Here is a 15,704-nt window from a genome sequence, read left to right as displayed (position 1 = left end):
CATTGAATCAGGGAGGTTCACCTCCCTGTTTGAATTGTGTTAGGAGCAGGGAGGTGAAAAAATAATTTTTTCACCTCCCTGATAGGAGTAAGGACGTGCCGTGCCCTTCTACTACAGATACAACCATATGAATCTATTTTATCCATGATACAAGTATCAAACGTATACAAAACTGTACATTTTGTAGGCCTACTTACCATTGCTTTGTTGCGATTCTACACGAATAATAACGTACGACGGGCCCTTGAATGTCATGTGCAGCCTAGCTCCGCCGATTAGGTTATTGCATCATCGTGAATACCAGGCCTATTGCTTTGCATTGTGTTCACATTTTCAGAAGTAATCATCACTGTCACATTACTGATATTATTAAGTAATTAATATACACTACAAATGCATCAAAACTGTCTTAATTCAATCCACAGCCTGGCTTACTTTCAGTTTATTCAAATGAGTTTGAACTGCCGCGCTGTATATTCACTGCCAGCATCAACAACATTCCAGTGACATTTCCTGACGTCATCTGTGACGTGTAGATAACTTCAAGAGTAAAGAAGACGTTCAAAACACACAATTTACCAGGCCTATGTTTTATGACTCTTGCTCCATAAATAGTTGTTATTCCAAATATTGCAGAAATAAATAAGTTATAAAATAAATAAGAAATAGGCCTATCGATTATTTGAATGGGGTACTATTTGTTCATATTTTATTAGTACAGGAATACATATATATTATGACATTTGACATTTACATGTTACACAAAACACAAATTTATTACATTTCGTATAGAATATAAAACACGACGTCACGTGTTAACGTCACCCAGAACTTCGACATAGGCCGTTTACACAATTAACAGATACGGGTAAATATCGTTATCTAATTCAATTGTTTTCCATGTATTACATGCTACATAGCCTACTTCTTTGTGCAAATCTCAATAATAATTAGCAACAAATCGTTTGCGGAGCTTTTTTGGTGAAGATTTTTTAAAGGTATTACATGTACACAAACGGAAGATCACAGAGCGTGACTCATGACCGGTTTTTTTTTATAATAATAATAAATATAATATAATTTATTTTAACACGGAAAAGCTTGTATCACCACAAATGTGTTCTTCTACAAGGCCGTGATATACATTTATATAATATACACCACCCAGGCTCCAACCCTATTTCCAAACACTACGGATCCGCCCTATAGGTCTATGGCAGTGTTTATACAGTACAGAACGCCTACTCTGAAACCATTTTTTTAACGAAATAATGTAGACGACAATCAAAAATATATACTTTATAATTTGATTCTATTAATTGTTAATTTTGTTTTCTAATTAATAAATTAAATATAAATATCAGGTTAGACTAAAGTATGTGTATGTGCATAACAAAGAAGTGCAAAATAAGAACTTTCAGTTTGATAACTTTGGTAAACTTTATAATATTCTTATTATTTGGTTCAAAAACCTCTAAGGATTATACTTGATACATCTGCTTGCTACGTTCCTAACTGTACATAAAGACGTTATACACGTTAAGCCCTTAAAACGTTACTCCATAAAAAACATTTTATATAACACATCTCACTATTTCTATACATCTCTTTCAATTAAATAAACCATTTGAATTACCTTTTTACTTTAAACTATAGCTATCTAATTAACTGTCTATTCCTGCAGTGTTATTGCAGGTAACCACATATTTTTGTTAGACAATCATATTTTGCTGGCAATAAGTGTTAAACTACCAAACCTTCGAATGATTGTAATTGAAAAATATCTTTAAAGAATCTCGCAAAGAACTATCAGAATATTTCTTTTTTAATGATAATACATTTCAATTGATGAGTTACAGAGAAAAATATTTTTCATCCCAAACTAATTTTTGTTCACAGAATGTAACTATTTATGCTATAAAATATACTACTATCACGTATTACGTTAAGCAGTTCCCCAATTTCCAGGCAGGTGTGGTGGCACAACTCATTCGAACTTTAAAGCAACATTGCACATATTCCTTTATTAATATATAAATATATAGATACTATTTGCACCATCTAACATACATGAAAATATCTCAGAGTTATTTACCTTGTCTTGTATATCTACATTCTTAGCTTGTTTTATCATAAACCATTATCTACACCTTCATTGATGCCTCAAAATTCAAATTTATTAAATTAAATATCCAGTATCTATAATTTGGTTATTTATACCACATGTGTATTCAAATACATATTTCATATATTCATCAAACATCACCATTTTTATATGCCAACAATAAAGCTTCTATAGAATATATTAGACCTATAGACCCACAAGCTGCGCCGGTCAATATAATACAAAAATGTAATATTTTGTAATACCAAGTTGTAACGTGCCATTTTATTTTCAAATGGAACCAACATGGCCAGACGAAGGAGAGCATGGTTCCGGTGAAACTTCCTATAAGACCCATTAAAACACCGAAATGTGGAATGTATATTGCTAAAACAAGAGTAAAAACAATCGGCAAGCTGCGTAGAAACAAGGCCCATACATGTAAGTAACCATCCGATGCAAAGCATGATGGGAAAATCGTTGTTGGTTTCCCAAGAAAGAACGCCCTCTCTAATAGCTCAATGGCTGCATAGTATGGAAGAGGAAAAGATAACAGAGCTTTTATAACAAGAAATATATTAACAAAACCTTTGAATCCTTCTGATGTTAGATTATCTGTAATGACATCACTGGTGTCACGACCCCAAACTAGGTAACAAAGGTAGGCAAATAACATCTTGAAGAACCCAGCCGCTCCATGAGTCCAGTACATCATTGTTTTGAAATCGTCACGATTTGACATACTTCCTTCTAGTGTCGGCAAGAAAATATGCGAAGTGTAGCTGAATATAACTATCCCAAGAGATACTGGAAAATCATGGATATTTATACGGTAATCCACCTCCTTCCATTGCCAATTATTTGCCTTCGTTAAACAATAACCAAGTATCACAACATTAATTATAATGTGCGCAACCGTGCACCCAAAACTAAGTCGGGAAACTGCTTTTAAATTAATCAAAAACGCACACGGTAAAACAAAAAAGCAGCATATTATTGTCCAACTTTTAAGCGGGAAAGAAGTTTGAAATGTGCTGTCCATAAGATCACCACAAAGCACCAAGTACAATATACACGTCATTATAAGCTCTATGAATTGTGCGGTATAAACTATCCGTGCGGCGAACCTAGCGCCCCATACTTCTCTAGCAATATCAACATAGGTTTCACGAACTCTGATTTTCTCCCCTGTGAACGGGTCTACGTCATAGAGGCAGTCGACAAGTAAAAGACCAGTGTAACACGTGACGGCTGCGGCAAAGAGAAGAAAAAATAAACTCCAGTATCCGCCATGAAGAACAGCATACGGAAGCGCTACCAAAAACATGCCCTGAAATTAGAAAGAAATAAATATATTAATGTTCATTTGTTTACGTGAATTCAAAACTGCGTTCATTCATCATGGAAACATTGCTTTCATTTGTTTATAATCATTTGCATAAATATACTACATTGACAATTGTGTGTTGCTCTGAGAAAAGCAGTCACAAAATCGCATAATTTGTACATTCAGTGCCGTAATATTACCTCTTTACGAGCCTGAAACTTATTATTTATCATTTCGAAAACGAATGTTTTGGATAAAAAAACACAATACATTTGTCATTATTCAATCATTTATCATTGTTTACTTAAGTAGTTACTCATTATTCTAGGAAGTACTGTGTTCCTACTTCGACCGAACAATCTACATCCATTGGAATAGAAGTAAGTTGATATATTAAGATCGATACCATTTTGATTATATCACCTGTTTTGGTAGCGACACTGTATCAACCGAATAAGGAGTCCAACCGCCCCTGTGCATTCAGAGAGACACGTAACAATTATCGAACGCTAAGCCTAGCCGTGTAATTTGATTTCCCTTTGCTTGCTTGACCACTTTAACGGTGTGAAGGTAACGAAGGTAATAATAGACAACATGTAAGAGAATTTACTTGGCAAATGATGTTAATTGTCATCAGTGGATAAAATATCGATCAATATGACGAATCCCGCAATAATCTGGAAATCACTCCCATACAAACAAAGAAAGGTTACGAAAACGTTACACTTTTAGTTCCCGCGAGCTAGGACCTGAATTTAAATAAATGCGTCTGCAAAATAAATGGTTGCCAAATTCAAAACATAATATTTATCAACGGAATGATGCAACGGCGCCACTCAAATGAGAGAAGCATCGAAACAATAAAAGATAAATATGATACAAAAACACAATTGTAAGCAAGAAAACAGATTTAGAAAAACCCACACAAGCAATGCATTTTCTTACTCAAATTTTTCCCTGGCCCACCTCCGAGTCATAATCTACGGGTTTCTACTGATTTCAAATAGAAGAGAACTGGAATTGTGTATCGCAGAAATTGAGTACGATATGCGGTGTGGACCAATGAACACAGATAACTCAACTTCTATTTACATTACTTTGTATTGCTGCAATTCCAACATTCAAAGATGTCATGTTGTCATCAGAGGCGGGAATTATTGGAAAATTTGGATCAAATGTCTGATTATAATATCTGAAATACGCAGATGATATTGGTTATAGTATACTGCTGATTTCCTTTTCGTTATTTTATAACAGATTTCCATCCAAATGTCAACCTAGATTTTTTCGAAAAAACATTATCTAATTTTATTTTGATAGAAAAATCATCAAGTCTATTCTTTCAACAATACATAATTTATATCACGTACAGTCGATTGAAAGTTTGATTGAATATCTCTCAAGAGACGTTGCAGAATGCTTGCGCACTGAATGTTACGCGGTGATAGAGACTATACGCACTTCATTTTCAATACGAGATTTTAGAAAACAAACGAAAAGCCTGATTATAAGCACGCATGCGCGTTTATACCCATTTAATTCAATTGTGAATCTTGACCTTGAAACACAACCTTGTAAAAATAAAATTATTTTCAATTTGATTTTAATTAAAATGAATAAATCTGTGTTGTGAACATGTAATACATAACAAACGAGGAGGCCGGATGAATTTCTGTTTTTCTTTTTAATTTGGACATAATTAAAACTGAGTTTTTAATTAAACTAGAATCATTGATTCATTCATACTTAATCAAAGGTCTAATTATGAAAAAATCAGTGATTGTAAATATATCATGTAAACAGATATAAATTATTTTAAAACAATAATTTAAACAATTATTACTTATTGTGCTCATCAACTAAGGTATTTGTCAACATTTGTTCAAAATAAAATAAAAAGAAATAATACACGCAAAAAAATGTGTCATAAAATAAACGAATTTAGTTTTTTTTAGACATTGGTGAATATAGGACGTTATATAGCTGTTTATTTCATACTCTTTGATAAAAAAAAAGGTCAACTTGACTATTTCTCATCGAATTCGACACATTTTGTGTTCAGTGTAATCTCCAAAGAAAAAATAATTATTAGCGTTGCTTGTTTCCAAAATGGAAAACCTACTCACCCAAATCATTTATTTTTTTTCACATTCGCAGATATTTCAATGTTTAATTGTCCACAGAGAATAGCGATCTACATAAGATGGAGATGCAGAATTATGTTTATTTTACTGATCAGCCCGGTCACGTGAGAAGATGGAAATAGATGTATTGATTGGTTAAAGGAGACACAATCATTCGGAAGAAACTCACGAATAGATCGAGTGTCCCGATTGGCTCCAGTTCGCAGCTGGACCAATACACTTGCATAAAATTGTAATCGGGTTTCCATGCAAAAGTAATTAATTTGGAGTGAAATTCAAAGTAATAAGGAATCAAATATGATTTCAATTATGATCGTATCATAAACTCAGCTGTTATGAACTAACGTTTATTTATTTTTAATTGTATTATCGATTGTTGAACGAAAACATAGATGATCATAACCCCGATTTCTATAAATAGTTATAAAAAAAAAACGCTCTTGCTTAACTCAAAACGTTTCGGATTTGGAATACATAAATAACGACAAATATCATGGCATCTTATGGTTATGGTAACCACATTTGAAACCTTGACTATGTTGTATTGGAATATGGTATATTAATAGTCAAATAGTCATATATTTGTACAAATTGCTTTCTCTTACAAAATTATTGACTGACGAAATATAAAATTTATAATTGTTTCAGAGATTTCGGCTTGTGGGAGAGGGGGGCGGGAGTGTGTTATCCAAACAGGCAAAAAGTTCCACTTGTTTAGGCCTAGGCCAGACATTTTCAAATGACGAGCTAGCAGCTCTATTTTTAAAATGTCTTACCTAAGCCACAACCATGGTATAGTGCGAGCCAGCGAGGCATGAAATGTGTGCATTGCGTTCATGCGAACCACGATGACGGTAATTCAACAGAACAAAATTATAAAATACGAACAGCGTGAGAAACACACGTTTTTCTGCGATTTGCTACTTTGTGCATCTTTTTTAAAGTTCTTTCAAGATAATGCATTAGGACTAACAAGTTAAAATTTATCAAAATTAGGCTGAAATGAACCCAAAACTTGTATTAACCAAATCATGTAAAGTGCCATTTCCGGTAACCCGCAGCTCTATTTTTCACAATATTAGCTCAGCATTTACATTTACACCCTCCCAGACAGGAACCAGCTTACGCCGACTTTGCTTTAGTTTATTTATACTTGTACCTTATGCATTGTCTCTACATGCGAGCATGTATTAAAAATAATACACTTAGACTCGTATCTAGATGACTGTCAATAGTCAGTTACAAAATACCTAATGACAGCCGCATAGTGTTGTACAAGTATATTACTGATTTGGCAGATGTCTTCAGGTTCAATGTTTTATTCCAAGTTATAATCTCGAAACTGAGTAAGAATAGATTTGGTAAAACATCAGTAAGTTGATATTTTTCACATAAATAGTAATTGGAAATACGTGTCATATTTAATAGGCAACTGGAACTTACGGTTGAATTTAATAAATGTCATGATTCATAATCGACTGATAATTAATAATGATTTAACTTGATTGCCGCTGTTATCATTATGGTAACGAAACAATCTCTTGTATTTTTCTTCAACACTACACAGGTGTGAAAGTAATTGATCGTTATCTATGCTAGCTCTATTAATTGATTATTCAAATTGCCGAGCATGTTAAGTTACAGGTTAGTACTTTAAAAAACGTCATTGAGACCAACTATCAGGATAGTTTAACCTCAGGCCTACAATATCTTAGAATTATTAGAAGCATTTCACCATTGCTGAGGTGAAGAATACCCTGGCTATCGACAAATACGAGAAATATAAAGAACTCACACATTAAATAAAATGAAAGCAGTGTGTGGAAATCTTAATAAAATTGTGAACATCAATGAGGTATGTAACATCAAATCATATTTTGGGATCCGGATAAACCAAGTACAGGCCTTAGTTTCATAAAAAAAAAAGTAAGCTTAAAAAAGATGAAGTCCTACAAAACATGCAACAAACATCTAAACCTAAAATATTTCGTTGTGAAATTGCAAAAGAATTATGCCCGTCAGTGAATTGAACATCAATGTTTATTCTAGAAAATAAATTAATTCAATTTGTTATACTGTGATATGAAGAGTCTTTGTATATATATCCAGCGTTAACTTTGTATTATTTGAAACAAAAGCAAGTATGGGCACATATCGACTACCGGAGCTAACCATTGGACCTGAATCTCAGCTTTTTAAAACAACAGCAACAACTAAAGAAGATGGCAGGCGAAACTATTAGGCCCATCATGAGGAAACGATGACAGAATCCATGCCTGAACTAACATTAGTTTACTTTAGTTTGTTGGCATTTCGAGTGTGTCATTCTCCGTACCGTACATCACTGTTTATAGGCCTACTAACTATATAACGTTTTATTTTATTACGTACATGTTAGTATAATTGAGAAGTTTTTAATTTAAAATTTTGTAATACCTGTATTTGCTTGTAAAAAAATTGTTTAAAATCATACAGAAAGGTTACGCGGCTCGCAGCTACGTGCATACGGACATGATGTGTGTTTATCAAGTGTAATAATAATTTAAGGCTAATAGTTTTCCAACTCTGTATTCATACACCGTTGCAAATGTGTGAAAACAATTACACTCCTTGGCAATATCATTTGACAAAACTGTTCATACGGGAATTCATCAATTTATTTGAATGAGCAAATTATTAGTGTAGATATTCTGATAAAATGAAAAACTATTCAAATACAAACGCCAAACTAATGAGAATAATAATTTTATAATTGTTTTCTATTATTAAATGAGATATAGTTATTTATATTTATCATGTAAATTAATTTCAGACTTTATTGTATGGAGATGATGAAATAGGAAATGGAAATTTCATCAAGTATTTTATGTCAAATTCGTATTGAGTTAGAAACAAATAAATTTAACTTAGTTTAAGTTAACTTTTGTTCATCTTCAGGAATAAATCATGACATTGTGTTGGCATATTTTTAGGTACCATAGATGGAAAATTGATTGACCAATCAAAATTAATAAGATAAACAAAATATGAACCAACTTGTAAAATGATATAAAAAAAATGTTTACTTGGCATACGGTGTGACTTCATGTAAAAATGGAATTGAAATGAAAACCGTTTTATAATATAGCAGAAACCAGATATGGCACGAAAGCAAACATGTTGATTATCTACTAGTTTTTGTTGGTAGGAAACAAGTTAAAGCACAACATACGTTGGTAATAAAACTCTAGGCCTACATTATGATAAAATGATAGAAGCTAGACGGTTTGTCTTTTATCGCGTGTGTACCTTTAATTTCACTCAACTCTGCAATAATCGCTTGATATTTTAGTACATCCAATCAAAACAAAGTTGACGAATACATGAGTAAAATAAATGATGTAATGCTCTGTAGCCCAGGCTTAATGAGAACAATTTCATTGAAATAATAGTTATTTCATAATATTAAGTAAAATTTGTGTCATAACGATATGGGTTTGCTAGGCCTTGCGTAGACAATCAGCTTGTTCTAAATATCTTAGAAGATCTAGAAAAAGGATTGTATAGGAATTAAACGCATCTACACAATATTATATTTTAGAATGGAATTAGGATATGTATAGTAGTGTAAATGAACCTTAATATTGAAAATTAATTAAAAACAGTTTTACGATGCTAATAATAGGAAATATTGTATTTCAGATCGAGTGTGGAGTGAGTAGAGCTTTGAAATCATCGAACGAAGACGTTGAAATTGGAGAAAGCGGACAAAGAAGAGAAATTAAAGAGAATGTTCTCAAACAAATTAAAGCTTTGTCTACACTATCAAACTAGTTTGACAACAAAAGTGTGATGTGCCCAAATATGGTATTGATATGCTTAAATATGGTAATGATATGACATCATCATGTCCATATATCATGTCCACACATCACATTTGTTTGTCATAATAAAGTTTGATAGTGTAAACAGAGCTTAAGAAAATGTAGTAGTTACATAAGTGAGAAAGAGTGTTGTAACACAGTGGTCCGGATTTTGAGAAAGAGTAAATGCATAATTTTTCATCCGAAGTCACAAGTTCGACGCGCGCGTACAAAAATGTATATCTACATTTAGACGCACATGTTTCTGTCCCATGGGATCACTTATTACATCATGTCATCTATAGAATAATTGGTTAAGCTTATGATCAAAATGTAATTCCTCGATGTCTTATAAAACTAACAACATGCTCTGAAATCAATTATAATTTACAATGAATTTATGCCATTATTGTTAGACACGGTGAAATAATTTTCAATTATGTTATGTTTATTTAATCCACTGTGTAAATTAATTACTAATTCAAAAGTAGCTATATTGCATTTTTGTATTTCTCGAAATAAACGAATGGCATTTGTTGGCTTCGACATAAATAGAATACGAATTTGTTTCAAAGATCAAAGCATGCTTTTACAGTTGTATAACTATGGTGTACGGTATACCGTGATATTATCAAACTTAATTTTATGAAATAAACTTTACAGTAATTGTAATGCTTTTGGCCACCCGATAGACGAGCGGTATCATGTCAAGCCCCAATAAACAGAATACAGTATCGCGTCTTCTGCCAGCAACCTTCATCCCATATGAGATACTGTAATATCTGGATCACATTCATTGCATGTAATGAGCCATTACATTTGACTTAACATAGGAATCTAGTCGCCGTCGTCGGAACGTCATGTTTTGTTTATTAGTTTCAAACATTAACACTTTTTAACAGATGTAGGAAGCCTGGTTGGTATAAAATCAGTACGTTTATAATAGGCCTACCACTAGGCCTAATAAACTCTTCACCAACAAGTACCGGGACACTGCAACATAAGCTATCAATTCGGCGCACGTGCAAGTCTCCGGTCCCTCGTCCATATAGTTCTGTCCAGCGTACGTACACACATCTCTTTAAAGAATCCATGCCATCTTTCGAGATGATTTAAAATTCAGCCCGTAAAGACTCGAGGACTTGCTGTTTCTATCCGGATTCACCTGTACCCAGTCTCAGTATAGCATAAATCAGTCCCAGTATAGCATATTCAGTCTCAATAACGCATATTCATCTCGGTATGGCATAGGCCTATTCAGTCTGAGTATTTAGTCTCAGTATATCATATTCAGTCTCAGTATAGCATATTCAGTCTCAGTATAGCATATTCAGTCTCAGTATAGCATATTCAGTCTCAGTATAGCATATTCAGTCTCAGTATATGATATTAAGTCTTAGTATAGCATATTCAGTCTCAGTAAAACATGTTCAATCTCAGTATATTTGCAATAACAAACATATACTCTTAAACTTGTATTCGTTTCTTTTACAAAATGTATCAATGTGTGGTAGGGGCGTTATACTTTTCAGTTCATTAATCCGCGCATAGCTATACTCACACTTCGAATGCACTATATGAAATTCAATAATAATAAAAAAAAAAGAGTTTTCACCATTTATCTTTATATAAAAATGACAAGATAGATAAATTAGTGTATGTATGGTATTGATATACAATTACATCATAATATAATCTAATAATATTTTATGAAGCAATTATCTGTTTTTAAGGATCATTTTTCTGAAGTTATCGAATTGTCGATTTTTGAATGTTGCAACTCGATCCAATCAAACATCAATTAATTCGAACTATCGTTATTTTATGTTTTATAAGAGATTATAAAAGCTTTGTTTATGTATCCGTTCAGTAATTATAGTTCACGAGTACATGTCTTTAGTTTGATATATATTATATTTGATAATAATGATATTATTTTTTATATCAAATGGCAATAGTGTATGATATATTTGACGTATAAGTTAATCACGTTATATGCTGCTGAATATAATATTTAGTTACAATATGTTATTACATAATCTTTAGTTTAATTTATGATTATTTACATTCAAACAAAAACAATGCATGTTTTATTACGTTAAGTTAACAGTAGGCCTAACTCTTCTTCCCTGCTTACAGATGTATTGTCCTCCAAAAAACATGAAAAATGAAGATTAATAAAATCAGACTTCGAATAGGCCATTTTGTAGTTTTAACAAAGTTAATCACTTCCGTAGAACAAAATCCCCGAACAAATAATAACTATCAAACTAGATTGACAAAAAAAGTGTGATGTGCCCAAATATGGTAGTGATATACTCAAATTTGGTAGTGATATGTCATCATCATATCCATGGGCACACCCATTTTTGTTGTCACAGTTGTAGTTTGATAGTGTAGACAGAGCTTTATGATGTACAATATTCTGAATGGGGAAGGTGGTAAATTCACGCAAGGGTAGGCCGGCTATGGGTGTTCATGTACGTCATGTTAGACGTTTTCTAGGCCTACAGTAATATTAATGAAATCGATAAAAACGATTTTGTTTTATTGTCGCGTGAAATTCAATTTTAATTCTGTCTGCTTTCTCTCTTTTAGTAAAAACAATATGTTACGGGACATTGCGTTTTAGCTTCAAAGGTGGAGTTAAAGCAACATACGTTGGACATAAAATGATGCATTCCCAGTAAGCCCATTCTTAAATATTTCTGGTATGAAAAAGTAGCTAACAAGCTCAAGTAATATACGTATGAAACGCCACATGTGTCAGAATATTTATCTTTTTACTAAAACTCCATCTAGAACCTACACAAGGATTGGTGTCAATAAATTATTAGTAGCAGTAAAAAAAAACACTACTTTTCGGTAACCCGGTTAGCAGGCCAAAGAAATAAAAATCTAACAACAATCGTTAGGGTCAGTGGGAGACTCCATACAGCACAATCACATCCATGATGATGGGATCAATATTGGTCTAGATCTGTGTATACATTGTAGTAGAACCCCTTTGGACACCCCTGTTAAAGGGGAACTTGTTGCGTCCCGATTTGGTCCTTTAAATATGTTCTTTAAATATCTTTATTTCCCAAACTATTCAAATAGAATTACATTATAAAGAAGCGGACGCTTAACTTAAGCTTTTACACTGATATTGAATTGCAAATATTCATGAGATACGGCACAAGATCTTTGTTGAGTGGGTTGTCAAAAGTAAATAAAGAATGATTTATAAAACTACATTGGTATGAATGGCATAATAAAAGAAGGGAACATGTTACATTTTGCTCTCATTTCGTGTTATTTGTTCTGATAAAAAATGTCAAAAATATCAATGGCATATTATCCAGTGAATGTATAGAGACAACATTTACGTGCGATATTGAAAAGATAAAGAATCTGTACAGGTATTTTAAAATACAAATTACATTAATTAAAATTAGTTTAATAAATAATTCAAAATAGTGATACACACCCCAGAGTAAACTTTCCCGTGAAACGAACAAGGAAAATCCATGTTTTAACACTACAATCAGCCCCTATTCAGGGAACACCTCTATTAAAGGTACACATTGTTGTGTCCCCATAGGAATTCTAATACGTTGACGCACAACCTCTTGCCAACAGCATGGCTGTGTTGCTACAGATTAGGCCGATACTACGGATTAGGCGGTTGGGTCGGGACGGACCCTCCTATATTTGAAAACCACTAAACACCAGATTAGTTCACCAATGTTAAAGCCTTGTCCAACACATATACTCCATTTCAAAATCTAAAATCATGGACCAGCTACTGTACAATGACGTTACACAAAATTAAACAGCACAAAACACACATACCTGTATTGCATTTGTTATATTCCAACCTGCATCCCACGCTGATATGTATTTACGTACAGGTGCACCACTACTTGAAGGTGACTTCACCAAAGTAACTCCAGACTCGTAGCTTGTTGGTAGATGACCATTTGCTGCATCCGGCGCAGAATGGTTCATTCCCGCACTGCCATTCTCTGTGTGTGCAGTCATTTCAATATGATCAGCTTTAGCAAAGTTAATTGTTTCATCTTGTTCATATCTTGGCATAATACGTCTGAAAAATTGTGTTCCCATTGAAAAAGTCATTTTGTTTTCCTCAATCTCGCTTTCTTCCTATTTGCATCAAAATCAGTTTATAACTAAACTTAATCCAGGTAGATGGGTATGTATCCCCAATAGAACTGGAATATCTCAGAGCAATAATGATGTTCACTAGATAAGCGTCAATACCATGCCTTGGGCATTTGAAGACCAATAGTGATATAACTTCAAATCTTCTAACTTAAATTCCCTCTGAGTCAGCTTAAGACTCCAGAAAATGAATACTTGCACTTCTGTGAAAATCAATGCACTGCGATGTTACGGTTCCTACCGGACAAATTTAACTGTCATTGAATGAACGAGAATCGATAGATGATGAATTTTAGTTTAAGTTTATGAAATTCATTCGTGAAAGCTCATGAAGTACAATTAGACATGCGCGGAACTATTGACTTTCATTGGCTATGACGTGATGATATAATAATACTGATAGATATTGGCACAGAACGCTGGAATTAACTAAAAATATAGCATTTGTTTGTAACTGTTATTAATTTAAATGGTATTGAGTAAAATGAACTAATGCTGACGTAGCTTATGAACCACTTTCAAACTGAAGTCAAATCTAAATATTTGAATTAAACTAAGAAATTATATTTCTTGATACATAACCAATTGTGTATTTAATTCGTTCAGTGGGCCTACTTTAACGTGTGAAATCAAAAGAAAGAAATCACGTCAAAAAATATCACTAATAAAATACGTTTAAAAATAGTAATACTTCCTACTACCACTAAAGTACTGATTAGGCCTATTATTATATTATTTAAGAGATCTGGTTTGGGCTTGGTTAATAAAAAAAATTATAGTCTGAAAATAACTAACTGAGTCCTTAATGATTGGTTCTCATTAGAGAGGCAACACAAGTACGTAACGCAACCTAAGTGATTTGACCAATCATAGGCGATGGTTATTCGAACTGTCGCTTGTCATTGGTCAGCTCGCTTGCGTTGCGTGTACGTCGCAGCATTACGTCTCTAGTGGGAACCCAGCTTAAAGATGATGCGTTAAATCGAATTAATGAACTTCCAAGTAGCCGTTAGGAAAAAGCATTGTATTTTCATAATTATTACAAACTGCTGTCGGTATTGTTTACTGTACAAACACTAAATGTGTTATGGCTCAATTACATTCCCGCCAAAAAATGTGTACGGGTAATAACGCGCCAAATTAATTGCATTACGTCATAATAACTAACAAACGTGACAGCCTTAATCTAATATTGACACAGAATTTGATGCATCGCCACATACAGTGTCAAGTATTTGTTAACGTTTTACTATAAAGATACTGTATGTAGTGACGGATCCTAGATTTAGAATTCGAGTGCCTAATTGTAAGTTCTGAACTTAGTCTTCTATCTTTTGCATAGACATTTTTGCTTATGGCTGTGATATCTGTGCAGCTTATTCAAATTTTAAATCAGGCGTTTTTTGACAACAAGCAGCGTTATTTTTCACCAAGCTCTTCGGAAGCTACTCGTAAACCCGACGATTCTCCATACTGCATCTAAATTATACTTAATCGTATTTAAAGTACTGATACAAAAACGTCACATAACTCGTCAATATATCATATGAATTAGAGGTTAGATTACGGTAAAGCCGATGTCACATATGACATTGTATCTAGGAATTAACCTACAAATATATTAGTAATTACTTATACATTTGTTACTAACTCGGACGGGTGATTTGCTCAAACTGAAACATTTCATAGTTCAGTGGCTACAAATTCAACACACACTTTAGATATCCAGCCGACCACATAAAAAGGTGAATGTGAGTTCACGAATATTTTAATTGCGTACGTGTTAATAAGCCAGTGTTTTAAGTAAATCGATCATTATATCATATACACTAGTGGAATTATTTTCTTATTGGTACTTTGGGTATAGAAGCAACCGAATCTTATTAAATAACCACGCATCAACGGTTATATAGTCACAGCTAAAGTTCCTCAAACGTGAATATATCATTGAAAGTGACGTCATGTTAAGTGACATAACGTCACATTTTAAATATTACGATTAAACAAAACTTTATGTAGTAGAATCTCATTATAAATGATCCTTTATGGAATGCTATTAAATATAAGCTATAAAGTTGAATGTTTGGCTGACCTGCTTCAGTTAACGAGCCGCTCTCACG

General features: G+C 33.1%; 2 protein-coding genes across 3 annotated transcripts in view; both read right to left on the bottom strand.

Moving 5' to 3' along the window:
* The window catches only part of LOC144853724 (ectonucleotide pyrophosphatase/phosphodiesterase family member 7-like), a 54,097-nt gene extending 53,800 nt beyond the window's left edge, over positions 1 to 297 (bottom strand). Inside the window, exon 1 of the mRNA XM_078711516.1 lies at positions 198 to 297. Within this exon, the coding sequence (XP_078567642.1) occupies positions 198 to 200 (3 nt within the window). The 5' untranslated portion in view covers positions 201 to 297. The remainder of the gene's footprint in view (positions 1 to 197) is intronic.
* Positions 298 to 1,232: 935 nt separating this feature from the next.
* Positions 1,233 to 13,810, bottom strand: LOC144853722 (vesicular inhibitory amino acid transporter-like). 2 transcript variants are annotated; one of them, XM_078711512.1, is made up of 2 exons: positions 13,255 to 13,810; positions 1,233 to 3,434 (listed from the first exon to the last, which is right to left on the bottom strand). In XM_078711512.1, exons 1-2 carry the CDS (start codon positions 13,537 to 13,539, stop codon positions 2,256 to 2,258), a joined length of 1,464 nt encoding a protein of 487 aa, XP_078567638.1. In that variant the 5' UTR covers positions 13,540 to 13,810; the 3' UTR covers positions 1,233 to 2,255. The 2 variants fall into 2 exon arrangements, with proteins under 2 accessions (XP_078567638.1, XP_078567639.1); XM_078711513.1 differs by lacking the exon at positions 13,255 to 13,810 and adding an exon at positions 3,838 to 4,019.
* Between the last annotated feature and the right edge of the window lie 1,894 nt (positions 13,811 to 15,704).

The sequence above is a fragment of the Antedon bifida genome, chromosome 10 (genome assembly GCF_963402885.1).
Source record: "Antedon bifida chromosome 10, ecAntBifi1.1, whole genome shotgun sequence".
NCBI classification, from domain to species: Eukaryota; Metazoa; Echinodermata; class Crinoidea; order Comatulida; family Antedonidae; genus Antedon; species Antedon bifida.
Note: the sequence above shows the minus strand (reverse complement) of the source record. Positions and strands in the feature narration are given on the sequence as shown.

Excerpts from the sequence above, each read along its gene's own strand:
- LOC144853722 (XM_078711512.1), bottom strand. The coding sequence starts at position 13,539 with ATGACTTTTTCAATGGGAACACAATTTTTCAGACGTATTATGCCAAGA. Across the intron at positions 3,435-13,254 it reads ATATAACAAATGCAATACAG|GGCATGTTTTTGGTAGCGCT; the intron begins GTATGTGTGTTT and ends TTCTAATTTCAG.